The sequence below is a fragment of the Ovis aries genome, chromosome 14 (genome assembly GCF_016772045.2).
Source record: "Ovis aries strain OAR_USU_Benz2616 breed Rambouillet chromosome 14, ARS-UI_Ramb_v3.0, whole genome shotgun sequence".
Lineage (NCBI taxonomy): Eukaryota > Metazoa > Chordata > Mammalia > Artiodactyla > Bovidae > Ovis > Ovis aries.
The window spans coordinates 9909002-9928012 of record NC_056067.1 but is presented as its reverse complement, the minus strand read 5'-3'; the positions used below and the strand labels follow the sequence as shown (position 1 = coordinate 9928012).

Here is a 19011-nt window from a genome sequence, read left to right as displayed (position 1 = left end):
GGTCACGTGTAGTTTCCTCATTTTCTGCTGGGTCGTGTTCCTGGTTGAAGCCAAGACAGTCTCGTGTTGGTGGTGTTATAGACCCTCTAGAAGCATCTCGTGCATAAGGTCTCAATCTGACGTCCTCGTCGGGGGGCCTGGAAGTGCCTCTCAGTTGTCCACAGTTGTGTTTAGATAGACATAGATGGGACGTCAGTTCACGTTTCTGTTTAAATCACTTTCTGTTTCTTAGGAATTGGCTCAGTTGCCTGGGGTCAGTACAGTTGCTTATGTTTATTTTGTTTGAATCTGTTTTCCTGAAGTAACCTTTGGAAACACCAGAAGTTGCTCTCCATTGACCTGGACAAAGTGGTATTGCCCAACTTCCGATCGAATCGCCCTCAAGTGAGGCCCTTGTCTCCTGGAGAGAGTGGAGCCTGGGACATTCCTGGAGGTCAGTTCTAGGTGCTTTATTGTGGGGCTGAGTCATCCTATGGTTTATTCAAAAGAGCCTCTCCCTTTTGCCCAGGAGGTGGGCCAGGCTGTTCCTGTCTTTGCCTTCCTGGGAGCAGCAGTGGTCCAGGTTTTCTTCCTGGTACAAATCACAAGGCCAGAGCAGACCTAAAGGATCAACACACTGTGGCCTCTTAGAAAATCCTATCTGAATTTTCAAATCTAAATTTATTTTATGATGTTCGTCTGTCACAGCCTGACTCTGAACCCTCAACCCAGACATCTCCACCGATTCTTTGCCCCAGCCCGCCTGGGATGGGACTTCCCTAACCTGGGATGCCCAGTTAATTTTGGGGGTGTCCCTTCCCCCAAGTGACATCAGATGTCCCTCCCTCGCCCCCAACCCTGATATGGCTTTGGCCTGGCTAGGCTGTCGGGGGCAGGTAGTCCTTTATTTGGGACGATGGGATCAAGTCATTCTGGCAGAGTGTGGGCCCCTCTTCTGCTCTGGAAATCGCTATGCTCTTACATGACTTTATAGCTTCCTGGGGGCATTTCTCCTGGTTCTAGGAATTACCCAGAAAAACTCCAGGGATCAGGAAGGGGTACCCTGTCCCATGTGGTCCAGCCCTGTGTTCTGGAACCCTGGCATTGTCCACTTACAGAGCTGATGGCAGCATGAACCCCAGGGTCCACCAGCGGCCACGCTCAGGTGCCCACCACAAGTCTCACCTGTCGGAGGCCTTCCCAGCGGTGAGGCCAGCTGTCCTCACCTCCCTGCTGGCCTGCACTTTTCTCTCCTCCTTGCTCTGGGTCACTACGAGCCCAGCTGGTTGCAGCCGTCAGACTGACCATCTTCCCACTGTCGTGCAGGGATCATGCCCGGCCGCTACAACCAAGAGGTGGGCCAGACCATTCCCGTTTTCGCCTTCCTGGGAGCCATGGTGGTCTTGGCCTTCTTCGTGGTGCAGATCAACAAGGCTAAGAGCAGGCCGAAGCGGAGGAAGCCCAGGGTGAAACGCCCACAGCTCGTGCAGCAGGTTCACCCTCCAAAGGCCCCCTCGGTGTGATGTCCACCCAGCCGGCCGTGAGAGCCGGGGAGCACCTTCGCGGGCAGCCACGGGGCAGGTGGAGCCGTGGGGTCTGAGGGGCCCCGGCTCGAAAGGGCTCAAGCCTTCAGCTGGGCGTTTGCAGTAGCTGAGAGCCTGTGCTGCACGGGGCTGGGGCCACTGGAGGGCCCCGAAGGGCAGACTGGAGTCAGACCTCGCCAGCTGCCCATGCACCAAAGACTAAGACGACGTCTAAAGGCTTTCGGGGAGGAAGCAGCTCTGACCAAGCCAGACGTGCTCCATAAAGGCTATTTTCTATATTTATTGTTGGGGAAAAGTCACTTTAAAGACTTGTGCTGTTTGGAAGCAAAGCTATTTTTTTTGTCAATGGAATGCAGTTTTTTACTATTTCATCATGAGGACTAACACAGATGCTGCGATCTCCTTTTTGATGAAAGGACAGACTGAGATTTGAAAGAAACTTGCACAAATCTGTGAAACATAGCCCTTCGCTTTATTTTTATAAGTATCAACTGCCATCATGTTTTGTAATTTGGGTCTTGATTTCACCATTGTCGGTGAAGAAAATTTTCAATAAATATGCATTACCTGTATGAAGCTAAGGGGCTTCCCACGTGGCTCAGTGGTAAAGCATCTGCCTGCCAACGCAGGAGACATGGGTTTGATCCCTGGGTTGGGAAGATCCCATGGAGGGAGGGAATGGCGGCCCACTCCAATCTTCTTGCCTGGGAAGTCCCATACACAGAGGGGCCTGGCGGGCTGCAGTCTATGGGGTTGCAGAGTCGGACATGACTGAACATGCACGCGTGCATGCATGAAGCTAAGAAGCGATGTGTAAGTGGTCCCTGGCCCACCTGTCCCTTTCTCCTAATGACAGCCTGGAATGGGTTCTGAATCAGCCTACTGAATTTTCTTGAGATATAATTCACCACTACAAAATTCTCTGTTTAAAAGTGTATAGTTCTGTGGGTTTTAGTATATTCACAAGTTTGTGCACCATCCTTGCTGTAATTCCAGAACATTTTCATCACCTCCAAAAGAAACCTCGTACACAGCAGCAAGTCAGCCTCTATCTTCTCCCCCACTGCCCCAGGCTGGCTCTGATGTGCTGTCTCTCTGAATTCGCCTGTTCTGAACGTTGCATGTAAGCAGCACCGTGTAATACATGGCCTTTGGGGACTAGCTGCTTCCACAGAGCGTGTTTTAGTGGTCTGTCCATGTCATGGCTGGCTCAGTACTTCACTCCTTCCTAGACCTCAGTAACACTGTCATGTGGACAGGTCTTAGTTTGTTTATCCTCACTTGACGGACCTCTGAGCTGCTTCCACTTTTTATCTGTTGTGAACAGTCTTGCTTTGACCATGCGGGTACCATTTTTGGTGTGGACATAAGTTTCCATTCCTGTTGGGATGACACCTAAGAGTAAAATCCTGTAGCTTTATGCTTCATTTTTTGAGGAACCACCAAGCTCTCTTTCCAAAGCTTCGCTATTTTATCAGTAGTTCCTGCCAACAGTGGATGAGGGCCACAGCTTTACCTTCTCTCCAACACGTGCTATTACCCAGCTTTTTGACAGCTGCACCCCAGGGGATGTGAACTGATGTCTCCCTGTGGTTCGACTTGCACTTCCCTAAAGATTAGTGTTGCTGAGCATTTTTTCATGTGTTCATCGGCCGTTTTTCTGTCTTTGGAGAAATGTCCATTCAGTTTCATTTTTTGAGTTGTCTTTATCGTTGACTTGTAAGAGTTCTTTATATGTTTCAGATGAAAGTCCCTGATGAGATACATGACTTGAAAATAGTTTCTCTCATTCTGTCAGTTATCTTTTTACTTTCCTAATGGTATCTTTTTGGGCCTGAGTTTTTCAGTTTGATGAAGTTCATTTTATCTGTCAGGGTCAATTTCTAAGAAACCATAGCCTCATCCAGGGCAGCCTGTTAGTTTTTAACCCCTGCCTGTATAGTCTGTTTTCTGTTCTTCAGCTGGCCCAGACATCAGCTTTCAGATGACAGGTGAGGACAGACTGACGGGAAAGAGCAGAGGCCACGTGGGGTCAGGGTGTGGTTGAGGTCCTGGGGAGAGAGGGACCCCGGACGAGGGATGAGGGAGCAGCCACCAACGCCCAACTCTCCCTGCCATGTGTCTCCCGTGGCAGGTCACGGTGGTAACCTGGCAGCTTTGAACCGTGTTCTGCGGCTGCTGTTGCTTTGAGGACTTAGAGGCATTGCTGAGGGCCCTGCAGAGCTCTCCCATTCCCCCAGTTCTCCTGCCCCCGAGAATGTGGACGTTACAGGCGAAGGAGCCTGGAGAACGGAGCTGGAGAGGGGGCTTTAGCAGGGTGAGCGTGCACAGATGGTGGGGGAGAGTCCCTGCAGGACCACTCGGTGGCACCTGCTCTGTGCCTCCCTGTCCTAGGGGGAGACCTGTCGGGGGCTGTGGGACACCAGGCCCACCTGGGAGGAATGTGCCAGGGCCCTGGCTGTAGACTCAGACCGGCCACTTCCAGCCAGTGGGCCTTGTCTGGCGTCATCCAGCCCTGGGCCTGACGCAGAGGCAGCGCTCGGTTATGTCCTCTGGCTAACGGCGGGTCTCTGCCTGGTGACAGATGTGCCCAAGGCCTACTCACTGCTTCAAAGAGTCCCATGTTTGCCTGGAGTGGACTCTCATTGTTCTAGGGAATGCCTCCGTGTCTTAAAAACCAAAAGCAGGAGCAGCTGCCCCAGCACAACTATAGATAGGCCTGGGAATCCTCGAGGGCCCTAGGGTCTCCCAGAGGCTAAGCATGGAGGTTGGCCCCAGGGCTGGTCCCTAACCATGCTCACCCAGCCAGGCAGTATCCTGACTGTGGAGAGGGGCCAGAAGTGGGGTGAGCAGGGTTTCCTTAGCCCTACTGCTTAGTCTTCCCACCCTCAGCCCTTCCCTGTGTTGGCACACCGGTCTGGGGTCTTCCCTGCACACACCTAGCCTCTGGTGCCCGGCCGCAAGGACCCTGAGGACCTCCCACCAGATCAAGGCTGTGCTCAGTGAGCCCACCTGGAACAGTGGTGCTGCCTCTGCTGAGCGCATCGCTGGCCTAGCCTTGGGGATGTTTTGCATGCATTAAGGGGCCTGGGCTTGGGCGGGGGGGTAGTCTCAGTCATCCTGTGATACCCCAACCACCATTTCTCAGCTGAGGGGGCCCAGACTTCCAACCCAGATCTGGCCTAGGCTTGAGCTCTGAGCCCCCAGTGCCAGATTGCTTCTGATGGTGGGAAGGCTGCCTGCTTGCTGGTAATACTTGGGGTGCTACTTCATCATGCTACTCCAAGATGAAGTGAGTTAAGGACTGTCACATGTAGAGTAAGAAGAAGTTTCCAGAGGAAAAAACTCAGGTTTTTTTTCCCCGATGGGTGGTGCCATTAAGAGGATGTTACTATAATAGGATGTTGGTTTAATTTGCTGGTGACATGAGGACAGTGCATGCAGAGATCCCTGTGCCTTGCTCTAGACTTACTGAATCATATGCTCCTTGGAAAGAGCCTAGAAATCTGCTCTAAAGGCTCCCTAAGGTAAACAGGGACACAGACATGTGTCCATGTCTGACCACGGTGGTGTGATCACTCACCTAGAGCCAGACATCCTGAAATGTAAAGTCAAGTGGGCCTTAGAAAGCATCACTATGAACAAAGCTAGTGGAGGTGATGGAATTCCAGTTGAGCTATTTCAAATCCTAAAACATGATGCTGTGAAAGTGCTGCACCCAATATGCCAACAAATTTGGAAAACTTGTCAGAGGCCACAGGACTGGAAAAGGTCAGTTTTCATTCCAATCCCAAAGAAAAGCAATGCCAAAGAATGTTCAAACTACCTCACAATTGCACTCATCTCACACACTAGCAGAGTAATGCTCAAAATTCTCCAAGCCAGGCTTCAGATGTTCAAGCTGGATTTAGAAAGGGCAGAAGAACCAGAGATCAAATTACCAACATCCATTGGATCATCAAAAAAACGAGTTACAGAAAACCATCTACTTCTGCTTTATTGACTACACCAAAGCCTTTGTGTGGATCACAACAAACTGGAAAATTCTTCAAGAGATGGGAATACCAGATCACCTGACCTGCCTCCTGAGAAATCTGTATGCAGGTCAAGAAGCAACAATTAGAACTGTTCCACATGGAACAACAGACTGGTTCCAAATTGGGAAAGGAGTACGTCAAGGCTGTATATTGTCACCCTGCTCATTTAACTTACATGCAGAGTACATCATGCAAAATGCCAGGCTGGATGAAGCACAAGCTGGAATCAAGATTGCTGGGAGAAATATCAATAACCTAAGATACGCAGATGACACCACCCTTACAGTAGGAAGAGTGAAGAAGAACTAAAGAGCCTCTTAATACAAGTGAAAGAGGAGAGTGAAAAAATTGGCTTAAACTCAACATTCAGAAAACTAAGATCATGGCATCTGGTCCCATCACTTCACGGCAAATAGATGCAGAAACAGTGGAAACAGTGATAGACTTTATATTTTTGGACTCCAAAATCACTGCAAATGGTGACTGAAGCCATGAAATTAAGAGACCCTTGCTCCTTGGAAGAAAAACTGACCAACCTAGATAGCATATTAAAAAGCAGAGACATTACTTTGCCAACAAAGGTCCATCTAGTCAAAGCTAATTTTTTCCAGCAGTCATGTATGGATGTGAGAGCTGGACTATAAAGAAAGCTGAGCGCCAAAGAATTGATGCTTTTGAACTGTGGTGTTGGAGAAGACTCTTGAGAGTCCCTTGGACTGCAAGGAGATCAACCCAGTCAATCCTAAAAGAAACCAGTCCTGAATATTCATTGGAAGGACTGATGCTGAAACTGACATGGCAATACTTTGGCCACCACCTGATGCGAAAAACTGACTCATTGGAAAAGACTCCGATGCTGGGAAAGACTGAAGACAGGAGAAGGGGATGACAGAGGATGAGATGGTTGGATGGCATCACCAATTCAATGGACATGAGTTTGAGTCAACTCTGGGAGTTGGTGATGGACAGGGAGGCCTGGTGCGCTGCCGTCCATGGGGTCGCAAAGAGTTGGGACATGACTGAGCGACTGAACTGAACTGAGGGCTGGGCACCTGCCCACTGCCCTGTGACTCAGCCTCAGGTCTGGCTGCCGACACCTGAGGACTCTTCCTATGGATGTGGTGGGTGGAGGAAGGTCAATATTAAGGCTGTTTGAAGATACTTTCTCACTTTCGAATGCTAAGCTGCAGTTTTCCTTTAGCCAGAGCGGGCCTCCAGATTGTAAGTCAGGGGTCCATCCCTTTCATAGTGGGAGGGGAGAGTGAGGCCTGTGCTCTGGGCTGAGTGTCACCTGGAAGCCCCCCGTCTCTGACCTGCTACTTAGACAAGGCCCAGAGCCGGGGTGGGGGGTGGACCACGGGCCTCCAGCCCTGAGAGGTGCCAAGCCTCAGGACTCGTGGTGCTGGGTGTGTCTATTTCCCGCTGCTGCTGCCACAAGTTACCAGGAAGCACTGAGACAGCACGTTTATTCCCTGCAGTCCTAGAGGTTGTAAGTCCAGATCAGCTTCATGGAGCTAAAATGCAGCTGCTTCCCTAGGAGGGCTCCAGGGCAGAATTGGCTTCCTGGCCTGTCCCAGCTTCTCGAGCCGCCCCCTCCTCACCTCCAGTGTGCAGCAATCCACCCTCTGCTTCTGTCAGCCTTGTCTCTCTGCCCTCTGCGCTCTCCTGTGTCCCTGTTCTCAGGATAGGTGGTGCTGTTCCCACCAGTCTGCAGGTGACCTCTGTGAGGTGTGGATCACAGCCCCAGGCCCTTAGTTTCCTGAGACCTGCCCATCTGTCTTCCAGAACTTTCTGAAGGGTATGAGCACAAAAGTTCGTGGAAATGAGCTGAAGTCACTTTCTCCGTGAAGTTCACAACCTCCCAGGTGACCAGTACCTGTGGAAATGGGAAGGAGGGACCTGGGCAAGTCCCTGGCCAGGTACTCCCCTGGGGGGCAATGTGGGGCCATGTGTGGGGTGCTGGACTGAGCCCCATGTGCCACCAGAGCCGCCCGCCCACACAGACGGGCCCAGGGGCGCCTCTCCTCCCCGGGAAAGATCACGAAGCCCTGGGATTCTGCAGAGGGCATATCAAAGCCCTTCAGAATTAAGAGGCTTTCCCCATTGAGTGGAATTTCACAACCCAGTGGCCAATTTCTAAGTCATGCACATTAATGGGCAGCTAATGAGGGGCCCAGGCAGGACAGGGAAGTTCCCTGGAGCCCAGAGCCCAGATTAAGGAAGGAGTACAAAGCCAGGCCGCTGTGAGGGCCCTTGATCCTCACTGCCTGGGCTTGCGGTGGGGGAGGGCTGAGCCATGTGATTTCTGGACAGACTGGGCACCCCTGCCTCTCCCCCTCCCCCCGCACCACTCTCCCATTCATCCTTGCCCTTGCTCATCCGTTCCCATTTGGGCACCTTTGGAATCCGGACAGGGACGAGGGGGTGGCAATGTGACACTGTTGGCTTTGAGGGGACACTCATGGCTGATTCCCAGCTCTGGCACTGGTCAGTGGTCACGTTTCGAGCCACTTGCCCCACCTCAGGGGAGCCCTGCTCCGTACAGGCCCTGGTGACTGCCCTCGGGGTTGGGCGAGAGGACTCCGGGAGCCGTCCAGCACGCCCTGCAAGGCCCGGGTCCCGGTGTATCTGCTCACGTGGGGGCCACCGCTCTACGGGCCCAGATGCCGGCCGGCTCTGGCTCCCATCCCCTGGCACCTGCAGACTCACCCGCCACTCAGCAGACCAAGCGATGCCGCTGCAGCAAGGGGGCACCGTCGTGGGCTCGAGCCCATGTGAGACATGCCTTTGGTGCTGGTCTCTGCAGACACTTGGACTTGAGGGAGGTGCTGAAGATGTTTAACTTAAAGCAGCAGTTCCCAGGAAGGGCCTCCGGACCCCCGAGTCAGCAACGCCATGGAGGGACCCCACGGTCTGTGATTTAACACACTCTCGAGGGGATTTGAGTCTGAGTGCCAGTTCACCTCCGAATTCAAGACCCATGTTTTCTAGATTGGAACCGTTTCCAGTATTCTGTCTGTATCTAAGCTGACTGTATCAGGTTGGAGAGGTGGCCTCTACTCAAAATGTGGTCCAGGGACCCCCAGCACGCAGCTCCCCAGAGCTGGTGAGCAGTGTGGGATCTCAGCTCCATCCAGGATGGGCGGGTTGGCGCTGGCCTCTTAACCTACCTCCAGGTGATTGGAGGGCTCATTAGTCTGGGGAGCCACCCGGTGAAGCTCCTGGGCCTTTGCCTACATGAATCTCCAGCCCCCCGCGAGGAGGGCAGACAAACCCCTTTCTGTAGCTGGACAGCCAGGCATGGCGCCCCTAGCAGGTAACAGAAGGGGGCCTGGAGAAGTGTCCTGGGAGGAGGTGTTGGGCCCCGGCTCAGGTCGCTGGGTGAGATCAGCCAGCTCCCCTGACCCAGGGCTCAGGGAAAGCCCCGCCCCGGCGCGTCTTAAGCCTTCCCTCCTCCCCGGCTCAGACCAGCAGCCTCAGAAGCTACGAGTTCTTGGGACGGATGGCCTGACCTCTTGGTCCTATCCTCCTAGGTTCGGGGTTTTGACCCCCACTGGTGCTCTCTAGGGTCCCCCATGATTCCTGACTCATTTGCCCACCCCTCTGGGTCCTCTGGAGTGAGCCTGAACCCCATCCCCAATGGCCCAGGACTGCTGGTCTCCGTGAAGACTGGACTAGGTGGTAAGGACTGGGTGCTGGAGGCAGGGGGATGGGTGATAGAGGGAGAAGAAGTTTGGGGGTTGGAAGAGAAAGGGGAGGGGGCAGCCTCGGTGGCCTTGAGTTGAGTGGAAGGGCAGGAGTGCTGATGAACAGGGGTAAAAGTTGGGGGGAAACATTTGTTGAGGGGAAAGCATGAGGACCAGGTGTTATAGGGCAGGTGGGTGTGTAAGGCTCTGGAAAGGGGATCAGAGGCTCCAAAAGCGTACGAGGGCTGGTGGTTGCGATGGATGCCCTGGCTCAGTGGAGGAAAGGACCCCTCCCAGCCGGAGGTCTCGAGATGACCCCCCTCCCCACTCTCCTTCCAGCCATGGAGGGGCAGACCCCAGGAGGCGGAGGCCTTTCAGAAAAGCCGGTTCCCATGACCTCCGGCCCTGGCCTGTCTTCGCTGGGTGCCGTCTTCATCCTTCTGAAGTCCGCGCTGGGCGCTGGCCTACTCAACTTTCCATGGGCCTTCCATAAGGCTGGGGGAGTGGCCCCCGCTTTCCTCGTGGAGCTGGTAAGCTGTGTAGGCTGTTTCACGGGGCGGGGTTGGGGAGGGTGGTCTCTGGGAGCAGGTAGGAGCTGAAGTTTATTTTTCCAGGCGGAACCCTAGGCATTGCTTCTGCAGAGCTGCCTGTCTGCAAAATTACTCCTGTGTTTTGTTTTTTTGTCCCTCTCAGCTCATGGGGGAGAAAGAAAAATCCCAGTGTAAACCTGCAGACCTGAGCCGTGAGCATCCTCGGAGCTGAGGTCCACGCAGCCAGGTGGGGGTTGGGGGAAGGAGTGGGGGAGGGCAGATGGAGCTGTGCTCGCAGCACCAGCAGCCTGTGAACCCGGCCTATGATGAGCTGAGCCACTGCCTGCCTTCTCTTGGCGGCTGGTCTGCGCTCCACAACTAAAGCCCAAATCCTGTGGGCAGAGCAGGACTGACTTGCCGTAAGCCCCCAGCCTGTGCAGTGTCAGGGGTGTTTGGCCACTGCTGCGTGTGGAGCCTAAACTCTCTCCCTTTCCAGAAAGTTCTAGGGGCTGACCATCCTCAGTGGAGAAGAGCTGCTGGTTAGCACAGCTTCATTTTATTAGCTGATAGGAATCAGGCGTTTCCTGGTGAGCTCTTTGACGGGCATCATGTCAAAGGCTTTTCCCTGGCAGCTGCTGATAAGGACTCCGTTGGGCCTTTCTGATCCTTCTGGAAGCTGCCAAATACCACCCTGTGTGGTGTCCAGTAGCCTGTGCCGCCCCCACGCTGGCCCAGCGCCTGTTTGGACCGTGCAGGCTCTGTCCTCCTAAAGCTTGCTCTAACGGGGAGCTTGGATAAGATTCAGGAAGTCGAATGAGGTGGTGGGCAGTGGTGCTGGGGAGGCGGTTGTGACCCCTTTGGGGGTGGTGGAAGCTGAGAAGCCCCCTCCGAGGCGGCACTGAGCCCCAGCTTGTGTGGGTGCATGTGATGGGCAACAAGGCTGTGTTTGCTGTTCCCCGGACAGGGAGCCCAGTCTCCAGCCACAGAGGGTCAGCGACAGAGCAGGTGGGGCCGGCGTGGGGGTCTGGCCAGTCAGAGGGCAGCAGGCTGGGCTGAGGCAGACGGGCAGCGGCAACTCGCTCCCCAGGCTCCGTGTGGGGTCTCCCAGCGCCTCCAGGCCCGCAGATGCTGACTCTGTGCTGGTGGGCCTCCCTGGTGACATGGATGCTGCTGGGGTGGCTTGCCGTTGGCCCGGGATGGTCTAAAGCTCCTGCCCTGAGCAGGCAGACTTGAGGAAAGGGGACCCCAAATAGGAATCAGTGGAAACTCCCCACAAGGGAGAAAGTCAGGCTGGCGAGCAGCTCACCCTTCCCCCACCCCATTTCCTGTCTCTCCCTCTTCACCAGATAGTTCTGCCCCGACTCGGGTTGGCGGAATATTTAAATATCCCTGCCACTGGGAGGCTCGTGGTATGAGATTTTAGGTCTCTCATGGCTCCATTAGCTTTGGAGGATTAATGAAATTAATGAGCCTGGATCTTCCTCAGCTGCAAAGAGAGAGGCAGCCTGGCCAGGGGCTTTTGCCTACTGGCTGCTCAGAGGCTCAGGGACCCTCTCGAGTGTGGTCAGAGTGTGGTCAGTCCTGTGTGGTCAGCTCACTGCGTTAGCAGAGACTCACCTTCACTGGCTGAGGCTCAGTCTGACCCCCTTCGCTTCCTTTTGTCCAAAATATTTACCAGTGCCTGCTATGTACTGGATGCTCTCCTGGGGGCTGAACATAAGCAAAAAGACACGACCCCGGTCTCCATGGAGCTTAGAGTCTGGTGATGATCGCCACACTGTATGCACTGGGCCCCTGGACCCAAGGACCACAAACTGAGCAGCGTAAAACAAGTGTATGCTGAAGTGTATGCTGTCCCAGTCCTGGAGGCCTCAAGCCCGAATTCCAGTGTAGCAGAGTCGTGTTCCCTTAAAGATTCCAGCAAAAGGTCCTTCCTACCTCTCCAGCTCCTGGGGGCTCCAGCTGTTCCTTCGCTTGTGGCTGCGTCGTCAGTTGGCCACTCCTCTGCGTCTCCTCCTTTTCTGTCTCTTATGAGGACGTCATTGGCTTTGAGGCCCACTTGGATCATCCAGAGCGACCTCATCTCAAGGTCCTTAATTTTAACCTGTGAAGACCCCTTTCATCTTCATTATCTGTGCCTGCAAAGACGGGTGCCACTAAGCTGCTTTCACAGGTTCTGGAGATGAGACTTTTGAGGGGATTCAACCCACCATAAGAATAATTGTGCCCATAAAAGGCATGGTTCTGCCAGAGCCTGAAACAGAGAAGGTTGAATCCAGCTCAGGGGTGAAGTGTGGGGAGGCTTCCTGGAGGAGGTGACCTTGGGGGGCAGGGTTGGGAAGTAGGGATGCCCATCCCCAGGTGAGGGGCAGTGGTGGAGGCAGGAGGGAGTTCCAGGCAGAGGAGCCATCTTGGACAGAAGTCCAGGGGTGGGAGGAAGCATGCGTGTTCTTCCTGGCTCTAAACTAAGTTTCTCTGACTCGGTCCACTTAGATGTTGCCCTCAGGCTCCTGGAGTAGTAACAAGCCTGCAGTCAGGGCATGAACCGGGTCTGAAGGGGCCAGCCTAGCTTTCCCCAGGCTTCTAGGTTGAGCACCTTGCCACTTCTGCATTCTTCTCCTTCATCGAACTGTGGGAGGGGGCCTGAGTGTGGAGACCAGGTCCAGCTTAGGCACAGGTAATGGTCCAGCCTGGAGAGACTCAAAAACATTTAACTCCGTGGACAAGTGGGACTCAAGTGCATCGCTGGGGGTGGGTGTCGAGTGGCACAGATGATGTGGAAAACAGTTTATAAGAAATTGCCAGAGTTGAACACATGTCTATCCTGACACCCACAAATTCCATTCCTAGGTGTGTGTCCAGGAGAGGGAAACGTGGGTCCTCAGCATGACTCATTCTAGAATGCTCAGCTCTTCATTCATAGCAGCCAAAACGAAGGACAGCCCAGATGTCTGGCAAAAGGGACTGGACCAGCCAAGTGATTCTATCCACCCTGTGAAATAGCACTGAAGAAAAATAGGAATAAACGACTGACGCATCTGACAGGGCTGGCCCTCACAAGTGTTACTGCTCAGTGGAAGAAGCCAGATAGGAAAATATGTAAAAGCAAAGTACTAGTAGAGCATTTTTTTCTGGATCTAGGATGGGAACAGGAGGGGAGCTCAGGGATGTGATGTTCTGTGTCTTGGAAGGGGTTCAGGTTGCACATATACCTTAGTTGTACCCCTTCCAGTGATGCACTAATGACTGCATTTCATGGTGTGTAAATTTCTTCTTACAAGAGAGAAGGACTATAAACAAACCTCAAACTCCAATTAGTGACACTCCATTAATGCCCAGATCTTTGGTGATAAGTATACTGATACCCACAGCTGGCCTTGAAATGTACCCCCAAGTTTAGGTGGACATGTGGACACATGGTAAGAGATGTGATAAAACAAGCACAGGGACCTACTCCTAGTAGAATCTAGTTGGTGAGGACATGGTGTTCATTGTAAAATTCTTCCAGTTTTCCTAGATGTTTGAAAAGTTTTCATAGTGTTGGAAAAATTTACACTGAAGTAGGGAGAGCCCTGGAGAGGGAGTCTGGAGAAAAACGACGACCATTTCTTTTGTTGTTGTTAAATTTTTATTTGGCTCCACCAGGTCTTAGTTGTGGCCCACGGCATCTTTAGCTGAGGCCTATGAGCTCTTAGTTGTGGCTTGAAGGACCCAGTTCCCAGGGCCCTGTATGGGGAGCACAGAGTCGTAGCCAGCAGGCCACAGGGCAGTCCCCAGCTGTCATGTCTTGAGCGGTTACCATGTGCCAGGCACTGAGCTGAGTGCATTATGTGCTTTGTTTAGCCCAAATGCTTCACAATCCCCCAGTAAGGTAGATGGTATCATCCCCATCTCATGGATGGGAAAACAGATTGATGGTTGGCCCTATGCCACAGAGTGGGTGAGTGGCAGGGTTGGAATTGAACCCAAGTATGCCTGTTTCTTAGGAGAAGGTGGAGAAGGCACCCCACTCCAGTACTCTTGCCTGGAAAATCCCATGGACGGAGGAGCTTGGTAGGCTGCAGTCCGTGCGGTTGCGAAGAGTCGGACACGACTGAAGCGACTTAGTAGCAGCAGCATGCCTGCTTCCTAACCACCATGCTTTATGGCTCTCCACCCACAACCCATGTGATCTTAGGAAAGTAATTTAAACTCTGGGTTTCCAAAGCCTCATTTGTCCAGCTGGTGTGGTTTGGCATGAATCCCAGATTCACAGATTTAGACCAGCATGGCCTCTAGAATCCACCTGCTTTGTAACTCTGGTTTTCGGGAATGGGCTGGTGGCTCGTCAGGCCGTGGCCTCTGCAGCTGAGGCTCGCTGGGAGTGGGCTGAGCAGCTGTGGGGATGCCCAATGCCACGGTCCTGTTTGGCAGGTCTCCCTGGTCTTCCTGATCAGCGGGCTGGTCGTCCTGGGCTACGCCGCCTCCGTCAGCGGCCAGGCCACCTACCAAGGCGTGGTCGGAGGGCTGTGTGGCCCTGCCATCGGCAAGCTGTGTGAGGCCTGCTTCGTCGTCAACCTGCTCATGATCTCCGTGGCCTTCCTCAGGGTGGTCGGCGACCAGCTGGAGAAGCGTGAGTACCTGCGCTGCAGTCGAGGTGACCCCTTTGTGGAGCTCAGGGCTCCTGGTGGATGAGCAGGACGTGGACGTGGGGCTGGGCCCTGGCCCTCAACAGAGGCTGAGACCACTCCTACTTCCTAACGTTGTAGGGAAGGGAGGTCTAGGAGAAGTAATTACCAGTATAGCAGAGTTAGAGAGAGGGCTGTGCTGGGGTGTCCCGTGGGGACTCATTTTACACATGGGAGGTGGCACCAACTGCAGAGATGTCCCTGTGAGAGAGAACCAGTAGCCCTTGAGTTTGGGGGCCTTGAAGGCTCGGCTCACGCACCCTTGGCCTCTAGTCCCCCACTAACAACTTCCCTCTAAGTACTGCTTTGGCTGTGTCTTGCTGAATTTGGTATATTCTAGTTTCCCTTTCATGCCGTTCAGACCTTTGCTAATTTTTGCTACAATTTCTTCTTTGACCCTTGGGGTGTTTAGAATTGTGCAGTTCGGTTTCCAGTGATTTAGGGGTTTCCTCAATGCGCTTGTGGTTTCTCCCTCAAATGCATCACGGTCAGAGAACACACATACATCATTGTGGAATTTGAGACCTGCTCTGTGGCTCAGGTGCAGTCTGTCTTGTTGATCTCTTTTTAAAAAAAATATTTGTTTATTTGGCTGCATCAGGTCTTTGCTGTGGCATGTGAGCTCTTCGCTGTGACAGGTAGGGTCTTTATTTGTGGCATGTGGGATCTAGTTCCCTGAACAGTGATTAAACCTCGGGCCATCTGCATTGGGAGCGTGGAGTGCTAACCACTGGACAGCCCGGGAAGTAAGTCCCTTACTGAGCTCTCAAAGGTGTGTGTGGTTGTTGAATGCAGTGTTTTAGAACCCTCCTTTATGTCAAGATGAGCCAGAGCTTAGGTCAGACCTTCCGTGGCTTTGCAGATTTGTGGGGAGTGGGCAGTGGGGTGGGGAAGTCTAGTTCTTCTGTTTGGTTCTGAGAAAGTGTTAAAATCTCTGATTGTGATTGCCGATTTGTCTATCCCTTTAATCCTATGAATTTTTTGCTCATAGTTTTTGAAACTCTTATTATTAAGCACACACTGTGAATTGCCTTTTTATTATGAAATTTCCATTTTTGTCTCTGAATTACTTTGTCATTATATCCGCCTTCTCGTCTATGAATATAGCCTCTCTAGCATCCTTAAGATTAGCGTTTGTACAGAATTTCTCTTCCCACTCTGACTGTGAACCTAACTGTGGCTTGGAATTTTAAAATGCATTTCTTGTAGACAGCATATGGTCGGGTCTTGCTTTTTTATCATCTTGGCAGTCTTGGGTTTTAATTGGAATATTTTAGACTTTTACTTGGAATGTAATTACTGAGATGATGGATCTCAGTCTGTTTTACTGTTTGTTTTGTCTGTTCTGTCTCTTGAACCATGAAAAAAGGCCCCCGACGTGGGGTTATGGAAATTAAAAGCTCCCATGTTGTGGGAAGCACTCAAAAAAATGAAAGTTGGTAGATCTGAACCTCTGAACCTCTCAGTGGGTAAATGGGTGCAAGGATGCCCTGCTGACCGTGGGCAGTAGAGGTTATATCAAGTTTCAGTTATGTTCGGCTGGTGGTGCTGCTCTTAGGAGACGAATTCTGAGGTGCTGCCGTGTGGAGAAGGATTCTCAGGGGATGTGGAATTGAGGAAGACTTAAAGGGCTGCAGTGTTGAGAAGGATCTGTGGGCTGTTGCAGAGGCAGGGATATTAAGGGGCTGCTGTGTTGCAAAGGATTTGTGGGTCTGCCATGTTGAGAAGAATTTGGGAAGGCTGAGTGATGAGAAGGGTCCCAGGGGCTGCCATGTTGGGGAAGATTCTGAGGGGCTGCAGTATTGAGAGGGATTTGGAGGGCCGGCCATGTTGATTGAGGAGAATGTAGCAATTGCAGTTTGGGAAGGATTCTGAGGGGCTAACCAGGTGAGAACGATTCTAGGGGCTACCATGCTGAGAAGTATTCTGAGGGCCTCTGTGTTGAGAAGACTGTTAGGAGGTGATGGTTTTTTTGGCGGATTCTCAGCAGCTGAGGTGTTCAGAAGGATTCTGAGGGGCTGCCATGTTAGGAAGGACCTGAGGTGCTGCCATGTTGAGAAGAATTTTGAGGGTCTGGAGTGTTTAGATGGATCTTTGAGTGGCTGCTGTGTTGAGAATTCTGAGGGGATGCCATGTTGAGAAGGATCTGTGGCCTGCTTTGTTGGGACAGATCTTGAGGAACTGCCTATTTGGGAAGAGTTCTGAGGGACTGCTGTGTTGAGAAGGTATCTGAGGTACTGTTGTATTGGGTAGGATTCTGAGGGCCTCCGTGTTGAGAATAATTTTAGGGGCTGCCGTGTTTCTGAGGATTCTCAAAAGCTTCTGTGTTAAGATGATTCTGATGGGCTGCCTTGCTGAGAACATTGACGACTTGTAGATTTCAGAAGGATTCTGTGGGGCAGCCATATTGGAAAGGATCTGAGGAGATGCAGTATTGAGAAGGGGAGGATTCTCAAGGCCTACTGTATCAGAACTGCTGATGGCCTCAGTGTTGAGAAGAATCTTAGGGGCCACCATGTTGGGAAGAATCTTAGTAGGTGCAGTGGTGGAAACGATTCTGAAGGGTGGCCATGTCAAAAGGATTCTGAAGGCTTTTGTGTTGTCAAGAATCTGAGGGGCTGTGGTGTTCAGGAGGATTCTGAGGTAGTGTCATGTTGAGTAAGCTTTTGAGGTGCCTCATGTTGAGAAGGATTCTGAGGGCCTGCTGTGTTGGGAAGAATCTGAGTGGCTGTTGTGTTGAGAATGATTCTGAGGCATGCCGTGTTGGTAAGGTTTGTGAGTAGATGCCGTTGGTAAGAATTCTGAGGTGCTTCTGTGTTGAGAAGGATTCTGAGAACGATCTGAGGAACTGCCATGTTGGGAAGGATTCTTAGAGGCTGCTTTGTTTAGATGGATTCCTGCGGACTGTCATTTTGAGAAGGATTCTAAGGGTTGCTGTGTTGAGAAGAATCTTAGGGACTGCTGTGTTGATGAGAATTCTTAGTGGCTACCATGTTGGGAAGGATTCTGATGGTCAGCTGTGTCACAGGAATTCTGAGGGCTTTTGTGTTGAGAAGTATCTTAGGGGCTGCCATGTTGAGGACAGTTCAGAAGGGCTGCCTTGTGAGATGGATTCTGATGGCCTCTTTGTTAGGGGCTGCTGTGTTGAGAAGGATTCTGAGGTGCTACAGTATTGGGAAGGGTTCTGAGGGGCTGATTCAAATCCTGAGGATGATTTGAATGCCTGCAGTTTGGGGAAGGATTCTGAGGGACTGTGATGTTGAGAATTCCCAGCTGCTACCTTGTTGAGAAGTATTCTGACGGCATGCAGTGCTGAAAAGAATCTTAGGGGCTGTCCCGTTGGGTGGGATTCTGAGGGCCTTTGTGTTGAGAAGAATCTTAAGGGCTGCCTTACTGAGATGGTTCTGAGGGACTTCTGTGTTCAGAACATTTTTTGAATGGCTACAGCATTGGGAAGAATCTAAGGTGTTGCCATATTGAGGTGATTCTGAAGTTTAATCCCTGGGTTGGGAAGACCTGGAGAAGGAAATGGCAACCCGCTCCAGTAGTCTTGCCTGGAAAATCCCATGGACAGAGGGACCTGGTGGGCTACAGTCCATGGGTCAGATAGAGTCAGACATGACTGAGTGATTTAACGCACTGAGGGACTGCTATGTTGAAAATGATTGTGAGGGGCACCTGTATTGAGGATTGTGAATGGTTGCTTTTGGAGAAGGAAGTGAGGGGCTGACATATTGAGAGGATTCTGTGGGACTGCTGTGTTGGGAAGGATTCTGAGAGCAGCTATGATGAAAATTATTTTGAAGAGCTGCATGTTGAGGAGGATTCTGAGGTGCTGTCTGTTAAGAGGAATACAAAGGGCCTGCAGTATTTGGAAGGATTCTGAGGGACTGCCGTGCTGGGAAGGTTCTGATGTGCTGCAATTTAGGTGGATCCTGAGGGCTATTGTATGAGAAGGATTAGGGAGCTGTTGTGTTGAGAAGGATCTGGAGGGGGGCTTCTGTGTTGGGAAGGATATAAGGGGCTGCTGAGTTGGGAAAGATTCTGAGGGCCTTGTGTTGAGAAGAAGTTTAGGGGCTGCTGTATTTTGGAGAATTCATGAGAGCTGCCCCATCGGGAAGGATCTGAGGGAATGCTGTGTTGAGAAGGATTTGAGGGGCTTTAGTATTGGGAAGGATTCTGAGGGATGCCATGTGAGAGGCATTCTGAGGGGCTGCTGTGTTGAGAAGAGGTTGGGAAGGCTGGCTTGCTGAGGAGGATCTGAGGTGCTGCCTTGCTGAGAAGGATTCTCCGGGCCTGCAGTGTTGAGAAGAATGTTAGCAACTGCAGTTTAGGAAGGATTCTGAGGGGCTGCCATGTCAGGATTTTGAGGGCTTTTTGTATTGAGAAGGATTTTAGGGGCTTAGAATCAGAAGGGTTGCATTGTGAGATGGATTCTGATGGCTTCCTTGTTGAGAAGAATCTTAGGGGCTGCTGCGTTGAGAAGGATTCTGAGGGGTGCTGTGTTTAGATGTATTCTGAGGAGCTGCTGTGTGGAGAAAAATTCTTCGTGCCTCCCTGTGGAGCAG

The 19011-nt window shown here is 52.0% G+C and overlaps 2 protein-coding genes across 9 annotated transcripts in view; both read left to right on the top strand.

Moving 5' to 3' along the window:
* The window catches only part of MBTPS1 (membrane bound transcription factor peptidase, site 1), a 45165-nt gene extending 43061 nt beyond the window's left edge, over nucleotides 1-2104 (top strand). For all 7 annotated transcript variants that reach the window (XM_027977676.2, XM_042231505.1, XM_027977677.2 and 4 more), the window contains 2 exons: nucleotides 303-433; nucleotides 1306-2104. In XM_027977676.2, coding sequence (XP_027833477.1) covers nucleotides 303-433; nucleotides 1306-1502 — 328 coding nt within the window. In that variant the 3' untranslated portion in view covers nucleotides 1503-2104. The remainder of the gene's footprint in view (nucleotides 1-302; nucleotides 434-1305) is intronic.
* Nucleotides 2105-3485: 1381 nt separating this feature from the next.
* The window catches only part of SLC38A8 (solute carrier family 38 member 8), a 55899-nt gene continuing 40373 nt past the window's right edge, over nucleotides 3486-19011 (top strand). Inside the window, exons 1-4 of one of the 2 annotated variants that reach the window (XM_027977675.3) lie at nucleotides 3486-7479; nucleotides 9094-9241; nucleotides 9586-9776; nucleotides 14190-14388. In XM_027977675.3, coding sequence (XP_027833476.2) covers nucleotides 9136-9241; nucleotides 9586-9776; nucleotides 14190-14388 — 496 coding nt within the window. In that variant the 5' untranslated portion in view covers nucleotides 3486-7479; nucleotides 9094-9135. Of the gene's footprint in view, nucleotides 7480-9005; nucleotides 9242-9585; nucleotides 9777-14189; nucleotides 14389-19011 lie in introns of those variants that run through there. The other variant, XM_060397882.1, reaches the window with a different exon arrangement.